This window comes from Oncorhynchus mykiss, chromosome 13 (genome assembly GCF_057628025.1).
Source record: "Oncorhynchus mykiss isolate SJ-2025 chromosome 13, ASM5762802v1, whole genome shotgun sequence".
NCBI lineage: Eukaryota > Metazoa > Chordata > Actinopteri > Salmoniformes > Salmonidae > Oncorhynchus > Oncorhynchus mykiss.
The window spans coordinates 21362501-21380399 of NC_143034.1; the positions used below are offsets into that span (position 1 = coordinate 21362501).

The window sequence follows — 17899 nt, forward strand, 5'->3', positions numbered from 1 at the left end:
TCTTTGACGGAGACCCCGATGTGATGCGGCTGGACACACAGGCCGTGGTTGGAGCACTGGGGCGACTTGGCCAGACGCTCTCCGTCCGTACTCTCCAGGGGGCTGCCCTTGAACAGGATGACCATCACCAGGTCCAGCCTCCACACCTTGTCAGCCTGGCGCAGACAGTCGATCCTCCTGATCTTACCCTTCTGGTCGGGGTTGGAGAGGACGCAGCAGGGGGCTTTCTTCCCGGTGATGGTGAGGACAAAGTCCTCCCGGAACTCTGGACGGATGTCCTTGCGGAGCTTGGCAAGGAGCCTCGACGCCCATTTCTGTTTGATCTCGGATTTTTCTCCCAGCAGTTCATCTTTGACTGCGCGCTCTTCCTCCTTGGACATCTTCTTCTCGTGCTTCTTGAAGTACTTGCGCTTGCGGGCCTGCAGGTTGAACCATGTGTAGGAGAAGGCTCGGACGTGGGGCAGCAGGGCCTCGATGAACGGGTGGAATTCATCCTGGTGGTGGTGGGGGGGGTGGAAACAGGGGGAGGAGGAGGGGGAGAAATGAGGGGGGGAGGAGAAGGCGGGGGAGAGGGGGAGCGGGGGAGAGGGGAAGAGAGAGGAGAGGCAGTTAGCACCGGCGCGCAGCATTGAGGAGCAGCAGCTCCCGCTCTGTGGGAGCGGAGGGAGAGAATGAACGAGAGAGAGGTGCTGGGGGAGAGAGAGAGAGAGAGAGAGAGAGAGGGAGAGGGAGAGAGAAAGAGAGGAACCAGACGGACACAGGCTACACACACAAACATTAAAACAAACAAACAACAGTATACTGATAGAGGCAAACTATCTCATGTTATCGACCAGTAATATCTAATAATAAAACACTGTTGACAATATTTTGATGAGCTGATGTTCATGCCATTAACGCGCACATAGCAGGCATGTCATTGTGTAGAGCTACAATCCTTATAATACACCAATAAATGGCTTCAAAAAAATAACTCAGATAAAAGCGTTATTCAAACAGAGCAGGAAATTCAACTTTGCATCCAGTTAAAATCCAAAGGACAGGATAGAAAACCAACACAAGAACACGAGAAATAGTCTCTTCAGAAATACCCTCATACCTGCTTAGTCTGCTAACACGATAACTCACATAATAATAACTCTAGTTCTGAACAAAACATCACATCCTCAATAAAAATCATGCATATCTCTGCCAAAAACTCTGAATTCACATCAATACTCAAACTCTATCAACAACAAAACAGTCATCACAAGACAGAAGGGGAAAAATAGACAAATAAAACCTTGGTAGTTACCATTTCGCTGTCTCATGATAAATTCACTGCGCCAGACAAAACAGTATACCAGTTCGATACCGGTTTACTGAGTCAATACACAACAACTTCCGCAACTACAGTATGTTACAAATTACAAGACAAATGAAGAAGAAAGGCGGGAGGGAGGAAAAAAACGGAGGAAAGCTGCAAAAATTGTCCAATAAATGCAAGAAGAAGAAAAACAAAGTCAAGAATGAAGGAGAGGCGAAGGAGGGGGTGAGGATGGTGTAGTACCAGCACAGAAACACAGGAGGTACTGTGGCAGAAGAGCAGCTAAACCAGGTGGTGTTCAACAACACCGGAGAGAGAGAGAGAGAGAGAGTGGAGGGAAAGTTAAAAAGTGAATTACAGAACAACAACAACGGTTGTATGCGTGTAATAAAACTTAATACAATTTAAATAAAGCGATGAGATGAGTTTAAAAATGTTAAATGAAACCGCTTCTTTGTTCGCTTTCAAAAAAGGAAAAACATTTTGGGGGCCAAAAACAAAACAAAAATGCTTTGGCAAAGCAGCAGTATGGTGGTACTGGGTCAGATCTGTAGGCTAACTACGACTCACGGATAGAGAGAGACACTGAGAGTCGGAAGAAGGGGGGGGGGGGGCAGGACGGAGGAGAAGAAGATAAAAAAAACAAGAGGACTCGAATCAATGTTGGAAGAGTGTACGACCGCTGGCAAACCCGGGCTGCAGTCTTCTGTCTTTTCCCCCCTCTTTCTCTCCAACTGTCTCTCTCTTTCTCTCTGTTCCTCTCCACTTTGCTTCTCTAACCATTGACTGAGTCTGTGCCAACGCGCACAAGGCCCACCTACTTGGCACAGAGAGCTGCTCAGCCTCAGCCAATACGCACGCTCCGAGCGACTGAAAGGGAGGGGAGACAGAGATATGGCAAAGAGGAGGGAGGGAGGAGGGGGAGGTAGGGTTGGTGGCTGGTAGTGGAGAGAGTGGAGAGAGATAAAGAGCAAGGGAGCGCGCAAGAGAGAGAGAGAGGGAGCGAGCGGGAGGGAGGAAGGGAGGGAGAGGGGGATTGTGTGTGGAGCAGACAGAAGGTATGTCATTAGCCAAATAGACAAGTCCAATCTAGTGGAAAGGCAAAGTCCAGTGGATATTCATTTTACATGCACCAATCCAGACAGCACTGGCCGCCTCTACTCCACCTACCCGCCCCCCTTCCTCACCCATCCTTGTCTTCCATCACCAGCATGGTCACCACCATCTCATCAAACCAGCACGATCTCTCTGGTTGTCTCCCAAATGGCACCCTCTATTCCCTATATAGTGCACTACTTTTGACCAGAGCCCTATGGTCCCCGAGCAAAAGTAGTGCAGTAAACAGGGAATAGGGTGCCATTTGGGACGCAGACACCCTCTCCCAGTGCACCCGCCCAGAGCCAATCCTTCCCTCCCCTCTCTCCCCCTCTTTCTCTCTCTCCTCCGCTCTCTGCTCGTGTTTCACCACCTTGGCACAGGATGCCATGAGAAAGAGCAGCCCCAAAATCCCACTAGACCCTCAAACCAAGCAGCTGCTCCTGGATTTACCACACAAACAAAGAGAGCGAGAGGGGGAAAAGAGGAGAAGAACAACCATTCCGTTCCCCCCTTCCCCCCCCAAAAAAATCCATCCATCCATCTTCTATCCAAAAACACTCACTCTGTTTTAAATCACTCTCTCGCATTTGTTCCAAACTGGACCTTTTTCTATTCGTTCGCTCACATTCATTCCAATTCCAAAATGGCCCTTTTTAGCAGTCGCGTGCTTGACAACAGTGTGTTCAACACACATTAAAGGTTTCTGTTACAAATGTAGAGAGCATTCCAATGAGAGGGGTTCAGTCAGTGGACAATGGAAACTTGGGAACCGAACCGGTCCGCTACGGACTGGACCGTGTCTCTGTAAATGTAAATGCAGCCTACACGCTGTTTACGAATGCAGGGCATGCAGATATGGGAGACCTTACAAAGGATCTGTTCACTGCAAGTCACAAAGGTGTATCGGCTGTCTGTGCCTCCGAAAATACACATCGCCCCTTTCTTTGTAATATATAAAAACATGACATTTTTATTGCTTTATTTTCATACTCCAACATGTAACGTTGGACGTAATGCATTTCCCTCCAATGACGTACAGGACATATGAAACATCAGGCAGGTTGAACAGAAGGGAGTTGGCGACTGACTGCATCACCCTGGCTACCACTTTACTTGCTCTCATTGGCTGTCTGACCCTAGTGAGGAAGGAAGGAGTGTACCCACTATGGGACAAGTGTTCAGGAAATAGGACATTTGGGTTCCACAGGGGATATAATTCATATATATATATATATTGTATATACAGCATTTCTGAGGGGAAAACAAAGAGGATAATTATGCTAAATATAACATTCTCACAGCCATCCCATGATGGTATAATTGCTCACACACACACACAAAATCACAAATCTAAGTGATGTGAAAAAAAATAAGTAAATTCGGGCCAGGAGGAAATGACAGAGATTGTGTCAAAAATGGGCAAAATGGGAGCATCATGTAGGTCCTCTGGCATGGAAGTAGAACTATTTGATTCTGGCCCGATGGCCACTCTCTGAACATCCCTACAAAGACCAAGAATCCTCTGGTTCCAGCCCAGGGCCATCAGATCTACACGGCCATCTAGCCCAGCTTGCTCTCTCTGCCTCTGCCTGACAGCGAAGCCACGGCCTGGCTAGCCGGGTGTCTGGCTGCATTGTGCTGGATGGTGGTACTGAGCAAAGACCCAATCTGGACAGGCTGGGCTGGACGGGCACTGGTTGACGAACATGCTAATACATAGGCGGGCACCGAATGTGGGAAGGAGAGACAACACAGTAACTCTGTGGGCACAAAATGTGGGGCAGAGCACCAAATGTGGGGAAGAGAAGTTACAGAGAGGGGAATTTGGGAGAAATAACAAGATGAGAGGAGAGAGAGAGAGAGAGAGAGTTGGAGAGAGAGAATAAGGAACGAGAGAGGGGATCCATACCATCTCTTAAGTGAGCGTTAAGCATATTGTATAATACAAAGTGATGGGGAGAGATGGCTACTTTACAACCCATAGGCTACTATTGCCTCAAGTATCGATATTGTCATCAATATCACCCATATTGTCACAAGTGTCATATAATGATGCTGCAACCACAACCAGACTGGAACAAAAACAAACAGAAAATATCGTCAAGTAAATGAATGAAAGCTCTCTATGGTTCTGCATAATATAAGATAGCACAAGATTCTATTTTTACACTATTCATGCAAAATATTCTATCACAGACTGGCAATAACATTTCCATAAATCTGATGAGGCAAAGTAAAGAGGGTTCAAGCAAGCTCACATTTTTCATATATATATATTTATGTGAATCAATCGACATGACGCCAACACTGATTTGATTGGACTATTTTGTGTCTGAGATTTATTTGATAAAATCCAAAATACCTCAATAAAGCCACGCGTTTAACAGCTGAAGCTTTCGTTCCCAGATTAATCTTAAATTATGCCTATTATATAGCGCCGGACCACTGTAGATACGAATAAACATGACCTACACGTGTTTAATATAATTAGCCAAATGCAGAACTTTTATTATTTTGGCCAGGACACCAGTCTGTGGCACCCTACCATTTATTATGTGGCAGTTAATATCATTTTTCAAAACGTATTTCTTGCTTTTAAATAGGAGAGACATGCCTAGTTATAGTGGATATGTTGGATGCATTTGGCCATTACATGCGCTCGCTCCGCAGGCGGTCGGTGAGTGTGTGTCTGTCGCCAACGGCCGCCTGCCATGGGCCTCTTGCCGCGGGCCAACGGTATATCTACTGGTATCTCCTGTTCTGCAATCGTGTTTTGGGTTGTTTTGAGAGAGAGAGAGAGAGAGAGAGAGAGAGAGAGAGCTCATCTTATCTCCGCGTTCCACTCTCTCTCTCTAAACGGTGACCTTTGTTCGCGAGGCTGCACAGAGGATCTCCTGCGCTTTCGTTTCTCACAAACGAAAAAGAGAGCAAGTGAAGAGGGAGAGATGGGGAAAAAACGAGTGTTTGGAACTGGGAAAGCTGCCTATAGTTTTACCAATGAGTGTATATATATATATGAATGGACAAATCCATCGAGTTTACACACAAACCGCGGGAAAATCCTTGGAGTTGTGTACAGAGTGAAACAACTGCCAAAAAGGCAGACAAAGGGAAAAGAACGAGAACGTTACCCGAGGCATTATGGTGTGTAACACACACAGTTCCATTGTTGCATTTTTATTTCGAATTGCTTATAAAGAATCCGCAACAACCCTGTCATATAGGCCTACCAGCAAAACACGTTTATATAGCCTATAGGCCAACATTTTATAGGACGGTAGGCCTATTGAGGATATCAGAAGGCCTCTGAACAAACTGAGTGGATGGCACTCACACATGAGAAATAGGAAAGGCCTAACATTCCATATGAGGGAATTAAAAGCCTTCTCTCTACGTTTGATACTATTGAATTATAAATTAATTTAAGGTCTACAAAACGTTTTTCTACTTCATATCTAATCTAGAAGTGACATAGAAGTGATATTGAATAGAAAGCTTTCCTTTGTAGGCCTGAACCAATTAGGCATTAAATTAAGCCGAAAGGTAGCACTAGCAGTCCAGAAAAAAACATAAACAAGTCCCCGTTAAATTAAAGCTATAAAGGCAAGTACTAGAAATAAACCTTTAAATGTAGATAGTCTGCCTAAACATTCTACCTAAACATTCAAATAGCCGATATCTTTATCTTGAAAGGAACACGTAGCCTACTGGCGAAGCCTGCCAAAACGAGTCTCTTTCTTTCAATAGCCAAGGACTGAGCAGGTAGCCTAACGTTGTATGAAAACAGCACTCAGCACAAATGTAGGCTATATTTGCATTGCCAAGATTTACAACCGGCAGAAAATAAAAATAAAAGCGTTGCCGAGGGGGAAAATAACTGCTTGCTGTGGGGACCAGTAAATTGTAATCTCTTCCAGAAAACATGTTCTGCTATAGCCGCTTTCTGTGTTTCTGTAGAACCACTTTAGACGACCGCGGCATCTCTGAACTTCTCTTCTCTCTTGTTATATTTGACTCACATCATATAGACTGTTAAAATAGGAACAAACCTCCTCTCTTGTTATATTTGACTCACATCATATAGACTGTTAAAATAGGAACAAACCTCCTCTCTTGTTATATTTGACTCACATCATATAGACTGTTATAATAGGAACAAACCTCCTCTCTTGTTATATTTGACTCACATCATATAGACTGTTATAATAGGAACAAACCTCCTCTCTTGTTATATTTGACTCACATCATTTAGACTGTTATAATAGGAACAAACCTCTCTTGTTATATTTGACTCACATCATATAGACTGTTATAATAGGAACAAACCTCTCTTGTTATATTTGACTCACATCATATAGACTGTTATAATAGGAACAAACCTCTCTTGTTATATTTGACTCACATCATATAGACTGTTATAATAGGAACAAACCTCTCTTGTTATATTTGACTCACATCATATAGACTGTTATAATAGGAACAAACCTCTCTTGTTATATTTGACTCACATCATATAGACTGTTATAATAGGAACAAACCTCTCTTGTTATATTTGACTCACATCATATAGACTGTTATAATAGGAACAAACCTCCTCTCTTGTTATATTTGACTCACATCATATAGACTGTTATAATAGGAACAAACCTCTCTTGTTATATTTGACTCACATCATATAGACTGTTATAATAGGAACAAACCTCCTCTCTTGTTATATTTGACTCACATCATATAGACTGTTATAATAGGAACAAACCTCTCTTGTTATATTTGACTCACATCATATAGACTGTTATAATAGGAACAAACCTCCTCTCTTGTTATATTTGACTCACATCATATAGACTGTTATAATAGGAACAAACCTCCTCGCACTTCATCTCAGTAAAAACAGATCCAAGTGGCGGGAAACTCCGCGTTAGGCGCGAGGCTCAACCAAAAGCAGCAATACTTGCAGCCAAATTGGTCAGCTTTTTCTCACACGAAAATTGAACATTTTACTATTCATAAACATAAATATACCCAGTGTGTGTTATCTATAGAGCCAATGTTACACTACATATCATTTTGCTTCCAGGTTTTTACTCTGAATAGGCCCATCTGCAGACCTACATGGACCTAATGGTTTCTAACAATTTTAACTATCAACCCCATATAATAATCCAAATGATAAAGATTGACTACAAATAATTTTTCGGAATAAGATGAATAAAGAAATTGTCTATTTTCATACATTATCTGTAGGTTATGTGGGCCTACGGATGGAGCCTATTTGTAAGTTACTAGAATCTTCTGTTTTGTTCTAGTATGGCCTTAAACGAGTAGAGACGCATCATGTAATAACATCAAAATAATCCTACATAGATAAATGAACCATGAATACACCCCAAATATATATTCAATGTTTCTTTACTGCTTGAAATGACTAAATAAATACATTACATTTTGACAAATTCTGCTACATATTGAGATTTAACAACTGATACGTGCAACTAATAAACAAACGTCATAATTTCTTGTGCATGCTTTGCCATTTCATTTGAACCTGGTTGCCATCTCTGTTGAGCAATTCCATTCCACTCCTTGGTCATTTACCAAAGACATGAGTGGAACGTCAGCTAAAAAAGACTTGTAGATCCGAAATCAAATGATCAAGTTGATTAAATGATGTTTCATTTTCGTGCACTTCACCTTATAGCCTGAATCACTACGAAGGTACATTTACTCAGAAACATGCTTCTGATTTACAGGACAATAGTGCAATCCTCTATTTCTACTGTTGGCCAATTTTGGTAAATTCAGTTATAAACAATGAAATGCAATATAAAAGCTCATTCATTCATTTTCTAAAATAGTTTTTTTTTTTAAAGAGAGAGCAATTAAGTTTAATTTAAATGTATTGTTTAGACAGTTTGGTAACCTAAACGTTTTTTCCTGTAAATAACATAGGCCTTTTATTAAGTTTAGCAGTTGAGTATAGGGAAAAATTATATTTTCTTCTAAAATACAAAATGTACAGTAGAAAAAACGAATTAACCACCAGCATATTTGTATAAGCTAATTATAATATTTGGGAATAATAAAATGATGTTTCTTTACTCAAATGCCTTGCTCAAACATAGTCATATCATGCAGAACATATTATCAGGTATAAAAACACATCAATCCATTGCTATTCACATATCACTGCTTCTATAGTCATGTTTCTTATTTTTCATAGTAAAAGTTCTAGAAATGCATTTTAGGGATGCAATACAAATAACACAATACAACTATCGTGTCGATGGACTAGATTATTATTTCCGTATTAGGCCTACTTATAAATAGGGATATGATGTAAAAAATTTAAAAAAATATGGCTAAGGTCAAGTTGTGGAAGGAAATCGAATTAGTTAAAAATGCGATTGGAACGTATGACTACTTCATTCTATTTTAGTATAAGGTTCATTCAAGATGGTGAAGCAATGACTGGTGAGTGACACCGAATACCGGAGAACTGCACGTATTCTCTTGCTCTCCCATAAAACACAAAGTCACTGGAGAGCGCGAGGACGGACGTGTCACAGTTGAAATTGGGAGGACAACGTTCGACATCTGCTCAGTAAAATCACATATTGACAGGTACTGCGATGATGTAAGGGAAAGAGTGCGAGGGATTTGGACCACGGCACAGAGGGATATTTTCCACGTCAAATGCTCGTGTGTGTGTGTGTGTGTGTGTGTGTGTGTGTGTGTGTGTGTGTGTGTGTGTGTGTGTGTGTGTGTGTGTGTGTGTGTGCGTGTGTGTGTGTGTGTGTGTGTTGCTGCTTGCTTTCTAGGGTGTTCTGTATTCAAGTTCCGGTGTTCTAGAATAGATTGCGGAATTACTATGAGTCATGAAGTTGTTAAAAGGGCCTGTGCTTTGCCTAGAAGATCCAATGCAAACTTCTTAACTTCCCTCCTAAACTTTGTACAGGGCAGGAATATCTGCATTAGTATGGAGCATTCTGCCATTTAGGCTGCTCTGTATTAAAAGAAAAAGGGGAAAAAATGTGTTCTTATAGCTACAGCCAAGTTTCCATGTTTTCTTCCCACGGGGAAAGGAGGAAAAGCAAGGTGCGCAGGACAGCAGAGCCGCACTGCAGTTGCAGCAGACCAGCGTTTGCAACTGTGTATAAACCATAGGGTTTAAAAATACAGGTTACAATAGTGTCTCTTCTTCCTCACAAACACACGTTCTCTCTCGCTCACTCGCTCTCTCCCTCACAAACACACACTTCCTCACACTCCACTGCATAATAAAACACAAGGGTCTCTCTCGCTCTCTCTCTCTATACATCCCCTTATCCTCTCAACCTGCATTCACTGCCAAAATCCAGTATAGTACCAATTTGGTGCCATGCACTTGAATCAGTGTAACTGCAACCACTTTTAGTCTGCCCCAGCCTAGTCTGCCCCAGCCTGAAGTTAACATAACTCCCTGAGAAAATGAGAAGAAACTCTGTCTGTCCTTCCTTCCTTCCTTCCTTCCTTCCTTCCTTCCTTCCTTCCTTCCTTCCTTCCTTCCTTCCTTCCTTCCTTCCTTCCTTTCATTTCCTTTTCTTTATTTCTTTCTTTTCTCGTTAGTGAGGCAGTTAGAATGATGATTAATGTGTGTCTGTGCATCGTTTGTAATTATCCCTGTTTACACACGGACTCATTACTATGTGTGAAAGTCTGGAACCATTTCCGTGGCGAGGGAGTGAGTGTATGTGTGTGTGTGTGTGTGTGTGTGTGTGTGTGTGAGGCCCTGAGTGTATTTGTGCTATAAACGAATCCAGACGCACAGGGCCCTGCCCGGATCGGAGCCTCTTCCAGCTATAGACTGCAAATCCCAGAATACATGGCAGGAGGCCTCGTCCAGACAATGGCCCAGTCATATTCTAACAATTTCCTGCCTGGTAATAAGAGGACTACAATATCACAATATTGACAATTGATACAGCAGCCTAACATTACTGAGAGGATTCATTGTGTCTATTGGAATGCGAAATAACGAATTCATAACTCATTGATTCAGCCATTCATTGATTCATTCACTTTTTATTAATTTGTGCATTCAGTGCTACATGACATTATTAGGAGTGTATATTTCAGTGCAGAGCAGGGAGAAGCAGCTAAGCGGATCAGATATGTCACTAAGTCCCCTGTCCATTATAATAGTACTACTTGCCCCCGGGGCGGCACTAGGTATTCTCTGTCTGCCCCCCAGCTGGTCGGCTCCATTAAAAGTGAATGCACAGCATTCCCCCCAGCAGTCCACAAGGGCGGCCATTCCTGAAAAGGTCAAGTGGGCAGTGCTTGACACTCAGAGGGGAGGGCAGGGTGTGTGTGTGTGCGTGTGTGTGTGTGTGTGTGTGTGTGTGTGCATGTGTGTAGGGGGGACAGACAGACTGTTTTCCAGCTAAACGAGAGGGGGGGACTGTCTCACACTCTGAACCTGAGTGTGTATTTGTGTCATGGACACTGTCTGACACACATGACACACACATACACACACACTTAAGTTCATATACAGTATATATCATATTCCAATAACAGCTTGACCACAGTACAGCTGCAGGGACTTAATATAAACCTTGGATGAGTGTTGGTGGAGTACAGCAGGAATGAAGCAGATAATCAAACCATATATCCCCTTCCCTCCTCTCTCGTCCCCTTCCCTCCTCTCCTCTCCCCTGCTCTCCTCTCCGCTCGCCTCCCCTTTCCCCTTTCCTCCCCTCCTCTCCTCTCGCCTCCCCTCCTCCCCCCTCTCCTGCTCTGTCAACAGCTCTCCCTGAAACAAGAGATTGAGTAGGAACTCACTCTATTGAGTGAGTTCCCTCCTCTCTCTCCCTTTCTCTCTATCACTCTCTCTCTCTATCAATCACACTCTCTCTCTCCCTTTCTCTCTATCACTCTCTCTCTCTATCAATCACACTCTCTCCCTTTCTCTCTATCACTCTCTCTCTCCCTTTCTCTCCATCACGCTCTCTCTTCATTTCTATCTATCACTCTCTCTTCATTTCTATCTATCTATCTATCTATCTATCTATCTATCTATCTATCTATCTATCTATCTATCTATCTATCTATCTATCTATCTATCTATCTATCTATCTATCTATCTATCTATCTATCTATCTATCTATCTATCTATCTATCTATCTATCTCTCTCTCCCTATCTATCTATCACCCTCTCTATCACTCCCTCTCCCTATCTATCATTCCCTATCTATCACACTCTCTCCCCTTCACTCTCTCTTACTCCCTCTCCCTTTCTCGGTTTCTGTAATTCTCTCTCTTTTATTCCTCCTCAGTCCTCCCTCTGCCAGTTGGTGAGGCGAGGTGCCAACCCTTCCCCACCGCCGGGCACGATGCCCTCACCCTTTATGCAAATGTCTCACAACCATCCCACCAGCCCAACTCACACATTCATTCTGTACCCCACCAACCCCAACACCAGCCCTCTTCCCTAATTCCACCACCCTTTCCTCGCTCTGTCACTCTGGTCTGCAGTCTCTCTCTCTCTCTCTCTCTCTCTCGACAGCTATCTTTATTTCTCTCTCTCTGTAACCCTTACACTCTCTTGTCATCTCGGTCTCTCTTTCTCCCCTCTGTTCCCCTTCTCTCTCTTTCCCTCTTTTCTCTCTCACATGGACCACCCCACACAGCTTGACTCAACCAGACTCCAAACTAGTACAGTCATTTATTACACTAGTGCCAAACAGACAAGTGCTGCGAGACTACCTTTTAGCCTCCCTAGTTCACCACGCGCGTACACACACACGCACACACGTTGATGATGCATTGTACTGTTCATAAGAGGATACTACTTTACCAGTCTGTCTTCACCAGTCGGTCATCACCAGCCACGACAAACTGTTTTTGTAAATAACTCCCATTGAAATGTAGTGTGTCAGTTGATGTAATAGGATAGTAATGCTATGGGTCTGTCATCACCGTAGAATACATTTAATTACCCTTTTCATTGTGAGGGATGGCCGCATTGTCCTCCACCACCTACTCTAGGATTAACTGTCCTGTTCTCCTCCTATCGAAACCCTAGTCCTCCACCAACTGTTACACTTGTCAATCTTGATTAATTAAATTGAACTCAAACAAATCTTAGTTAGGGACCAGAGATGTTCCTAGTAAGGTCATGTTTGTTTTGAAGGAAAACTGGCCCTAATCATGGTAAATAGAACTCCACTAAAGTTCTGTGGCTCGGTTACAGCATCCTCTGTTACAGCATCCTCTGTTACAGCATCCTCTGTTACAGCATCCTCTGTTACAGCATCCTCTGTTACAGCATCCTCTGTTACAGCATCCTCTGTTACAACATCCTCTGTTACAGCATCCTCTGTTACAGCATCCTCTGTTACAGCATCCTCTGTTACAGCATCCTCTGTTACAACATCCTCTGTTACAGCATCCTCTGTTACAGCATCCTCTGTTACAGCATCCTCTGTTACAGCATCCTCGGTTACAGCATCAACTGTTACAACATCCTCTGGGGCGGCAGGGTAGCCTAGTGGTTAGAGCGTTGGGCTAGTAACCGCAAGGTTGCAAGTTCAAATCTGTCATTCTGCCCCTGAACAGGCAGTTTGTTTTGAAGGAAAACTGGCCCTAATCATGGTAAATAGAACTCCACTAAAGTTCTGTGGCTCGGTTACAGCATCCTCTGTTACAGCACCCACTGTTCCTAAGCCGTCATTGAAAATAAGAATTTGTTCTTAACTGACTTGCCTAGTTAAATAAAGGTAAAATAAAAAAATATATATCCTCTGTTACAACATCCTCTGTTACAACATCTTCTGTTATAACATCCTCTGTTACAACCACAGCTGACAGACAGATAAATGCAAACACAGTTTTGACCAGGGTCTATAGGTCTCTCATCAAAAGTAGCGCACTATATAGGGAATAGACTAACATTTGGGATTCAGCCAGGGTCTGAGAGGAGACTCCGGGGAGGGAATCACATCTCTCCAACAGTGCCCGAGCCTGACGGACGATTTAGAACCTGTTCAATTTAATTCAGTACTAGTAGATCAAAACAGTACTTATTCCAAACACTTTTTTCTACTTCCTACGTCAGGGGTGGGCATCTACGGCCCGCGGGCCCAGCCCATTCAATAGCTAAATTCATGGCAGAAAACACCTAAAATGGGCACTTATTCCAAACACTTTCCCTTCCAAACCGTAGTAACACAGCTACAGATGTGGTGGTGGTACCGCTGGTTACACTGTGAGTCAGAACAGAAGAGAGAGAGCTGGACTGTTCTCCTATTCTGAGAGTAGCTGTTGCACGTACACGCGCACACACATAGACACACATACCACAAGCTGTAGCTGCCACGTCAGATGCTTCTCAACTTCTTGGCTGTCAGTCAGGAGACGCAGAGCTGATTCAGGGTGAAAAAAAAATGAGCTTGGCTTTAAAGCTACAATCTGTGATCTAGGAATATGTTCTAGAGTTCACTTTCAATTCTAGATTGATTCTTGAAGAATATAACTTGCGTCGTGAGCCTATAGCACAACTGTCCTTATCCTGTCCTATCCTTTCTTATCCTACCCTATCCTATCCCATCCTACCCTATTCTATCCCATCCTACCCTATCCTATCCTACCCTATCCTACCCTACCCTATCCTATCCTATCCTACCCTATCCTATCCTATCCTACCCTATCCTATCCTACCCTATCCTACCCTATCCTACCCTACCCTATCCGATCCTACCCTATCCTACCCTACCCTATCCTATCCTATCCTACCCTATCCTATCCTATCCTACCCTATCCTACCCTATCCCATCCTACCCTATCCTACCCTATCCTACCCTATCCTATCCTACCCTATCCTATCCTACCCTATCCTACCCTACCCTACCCTATCCTATCCTACCCTATCCTATCCTATCCTACCCTATCCTACCCTACCCTATCCTATCCTACCCTACCCTATCCTATCGTAAACCCAAAATACCTTTTTTTTATTACTCCCTCGTTTACAAACTGCCGTATTGCTGAGAACGAAACCCGGACTGTAGCTTTCAAATGTGCAGTGCAGCAGCCGCAGCCGAGCCAAGCCTCACACCACCACTGTGGCCAAATGAGTCAAGCCAGAGTTATAGCTGCTACTTCATCACCAACAAAAACAGCCGTGTGGGTTTGACCTCTGCTGCACTGTTCAATCATGCTTCAGACTGCAAGAGAAGATGGTTTCAGGATGGAGAAGAGAGAATTCCAGAAGGTTTACTGTTATCAATAGTCCCGTTACAGTGTGCACGTACACACACACACACACACACACACACACACACACACACACACACACACACACACACACACACACACACACACACACACACACAAGCTTTAGGACTGAAAAGCAAACACACAGGGTATATAAGAATCAGATGTACAATAGGATTCAGGGTTTACGTCGTTCTCCAAATGGAGAGCTGCTGTATTGTGTGAGTCAACATTACAGTTTCTGCCTTTTCAAATATGTGATTCTTCAGGGGGAAAGGGAACTCTGTCTAAGGTTGTGTCCCAAATGACACCTCATTATCATAAGGTGCTAGTCAAAAGTAGTGCACTATGTAGGGAATAGGGTGCGAGTTGACACGCAGCCCATAAAGGGGGATAGAGGAGGATTAAGAGGAGGCACATTTCCATAATATCTGATTCCTCAGATAGGTACTTGGCTCGTAGCACTAGCTCCCTCTAAGTAGTATAATATGGTCTGTGTCCCAAAGGGTACCCTATTCCCTGTATAGTGAGCTACTTTTGACCAGAGCCATATGGGATGGTCTAAAGTCGTACACTATATAGGGAATAGGGTGCCCTTTGGGACACAGACAGGGTTTTGATGCATTAGTATCAGCATTCCATCACATCCCGTAAAGAAACTCAATATGTTTATTATCAACCATTTTAATCTGGAGGAGTAGACAGGAGTCAGACAAGGTGGAGAACCAGGTCGGGTTTAACAGAGAGGCTGACTGGGGAGGGAAGTTGGGTAACTGTCTTTGGGAATGAATGACATTCCGTTCTTAGACAATAGACTGGCAAATGGAGAAATAGTTGTTAGATCGGCTAGACGGGCTGATTTCCAAGGAAAGCTAGCAAAGTAGCTTTGTAGTTTGACAAAATCTGAGATAAGACCAATGGCTTGCTCTTACTGAGAGAGAGAGAGAGAGAGAGAGAGATAGGGGGTTTGTGTGATATTGTGTGTGTGTGTGTGTGTGTGTGTGTGTGTGTGTAAAAAACCTGACTACACACTGCCATGCTATGAATCACACACACACACACACACACACACACACACACACAAAAGGAAAATCTTGACGTAATAAATTAAATGGGAAGTTTTTCATCATTCCGATATTTGTTTAAAAGCGGTTGAGTATTCACTTATAAACCTCCCATAAAGCCTCCAACTCAAAATTCCTCTGTTTGGAACACGAGAGAGAACATTCAAACAGTGTAAATTCCCATTGCTGGGAAAAGGATCGGCTCTATTCCAGGACCAATCCATAACATCTGAATATGAAAATAAATACATTGAGCGCAACCGGGAAAACACAAACTGCCGGGAACGAGTTCAATGCTCATTGGAGATGTATGTTTTCCCTCCTACATGGTTGCCCCCCAAATAGCACCCTATTCCCTATATAGTGCACTACTTTTGACCAGGGCCCATAGGGCTCACAAACACCCACTACTCTCACTGAGCTGGCTTTTTGTCGCTCCTGTTCCAGTTAACACACCACAAGCCAGAGAGAGTACCGCAAGAATGTCTAAATCAGCATCATTAGACCTGTGTGTTCTAAACACACGCGTTTCCCCTGAGTCTGGAGCCCTGGTGTGTGTGTGTGTGTATGTGTGTGTGTGTCTTTAAGTCAATAAACACAAACATATCACCATCTCCCACCCAGCCACAACCCCTTCTAGCTATCTTGCCTCCCTAGTTGTAGCCACCAGCCCCCCAATACCGCCAACCGCCCTCACCACCGCACCCAATACTGTCAACCGCCCTCACCACCGCACCCAATACCATCAACCGCCCTCACCACCGCACCCAATACTGTCAACCGCCCTCACCACCGCACCCAATACCGCCAACCGCCCTCACCACCGCACCCAATACTGTCAACCGCCCTCACCACCGCACCCAATACCATCAACCGCCCTCACCACCGCACCCAATACCATCAACCGCCCTCACCACCGCACCCAATACCGCCAACCGCCCTCACCACCGCACCCAAAACCACCAACCACCCTCACCACCGCACCCAATACTGTCAACCGCCCTCACCACCGCACCCAATACCATCAACCGCCCTCACCACCGCACCCAATACCATCAACCGCCCTCACCACCGCACCCAATACTGTCAACCGCCCTCACCACCGCACCCAATACCATCAACCGCCCTCACCACCGCACCCAATACCATCAACCGCCCTCACCACCGCACCCAATACCATCAACCGCCCTCACCACCGCACCCAATACCGCCAACCGCCCTCACCACCGCACCCAATACCACCAACCGCCCTCACCACCGCACCCAATACCACCAACCACCCTCATCACCGCACCCAATACCACCAACCGCCCTCACCACCACACCCAATACCGCCAACCGCCCTCACCACCGCACCACGTGTGTGTGGTGAGAGAGGGGGCTCCAAATGTCTTTCATTTGCGGGTCCGACTCCCAGTTGAAGAGTTGCATGTGTGTGACTGTGTGTTGAAACTCCACAGGTGAGATTGGTCAAATGAAACTAGGAATAACGTAAGGAGTGTAACAATGGAAAGGGTTAGAACTGAGTTCGGGGTAAAACCTTCCAATCCACATCTGCATGTGTTTTACTATGGTTTCACATTAACTTACAATTGCCTCTCAGCACATGTTTGTGTGTGTGTGTGTGTGTGTGTGTGTGTGTGTGTCTCTTCCCCAATCCATATGGTATTATCAGCCGTCATTACGGACAGTTTAACAACGATCATCATCAGAGTTGACTGATTCTTACCATGTTATTATCAGCCGTCATTACGGACAGTTTAATAACGATCATCATCAGAGTTGACTGATTCTTACCATGTTATTATCAGCCGTCATTACGGACAGTTTAACAACGATCATCATCAGAGTTGACTGATTCTTACCATGTTATTATCAGCCGTCATTACGGACAGTTTAACAACGATCATCATCAGAGTTGACTGATTCTTACCATGTTATTATCAGCCGTCATTACGGACAGTTTAATAACGATCATCATCAGAGTTGACTGATTCTTACCATGTTATTATCAGCCGTCATTACGGACAGTTTAATAACGATCATCATCAGAGTTGACTGATTCTTACCATGTTATTATCAGCCGTCATTACGGACAGTTTAATAACGATCATCATCAGAGTTGACTGATTCTTACCATGTTATTATCAGCCGTCATTACGGACAGTTTAATAA

At 44.0% G+C, this 17899-nt stretch overlaps 1 protein-coding gene across 50 annotated transcripts in view; it reads right to left on the reverse strand.

Moving 5' to 3' along the window:
- The window catches only part of LOC110485647 (nuclear factor 1 X-type), a 146499-nt gene that overhangs the window by 92779 nt on the left and 35821 nt on the right, over positions 1–17899 (reverse strand). For 33 of the 50 annotated variants that reach the window (XM_036940264.2, XM_036940268.2, XM_090195680.1 and 30 more), the window contains one exon: positions 1–494. This exon is cut by the window's left edge and continues 38 nt beyond it. In XM_036940264.2, coding sequence (XP_036796159.1) covers positions 1–494 — 494 coding nt within the window. Of the gene's footprint in view, positions 645–1294; positions 2113–17899 lie in introns of those variants that run through there. The other 17 variants (XM_090195675.1, XM_090195692.1, XM_090195671.1 and 14 more) reach the window with 7 other exon arrangements.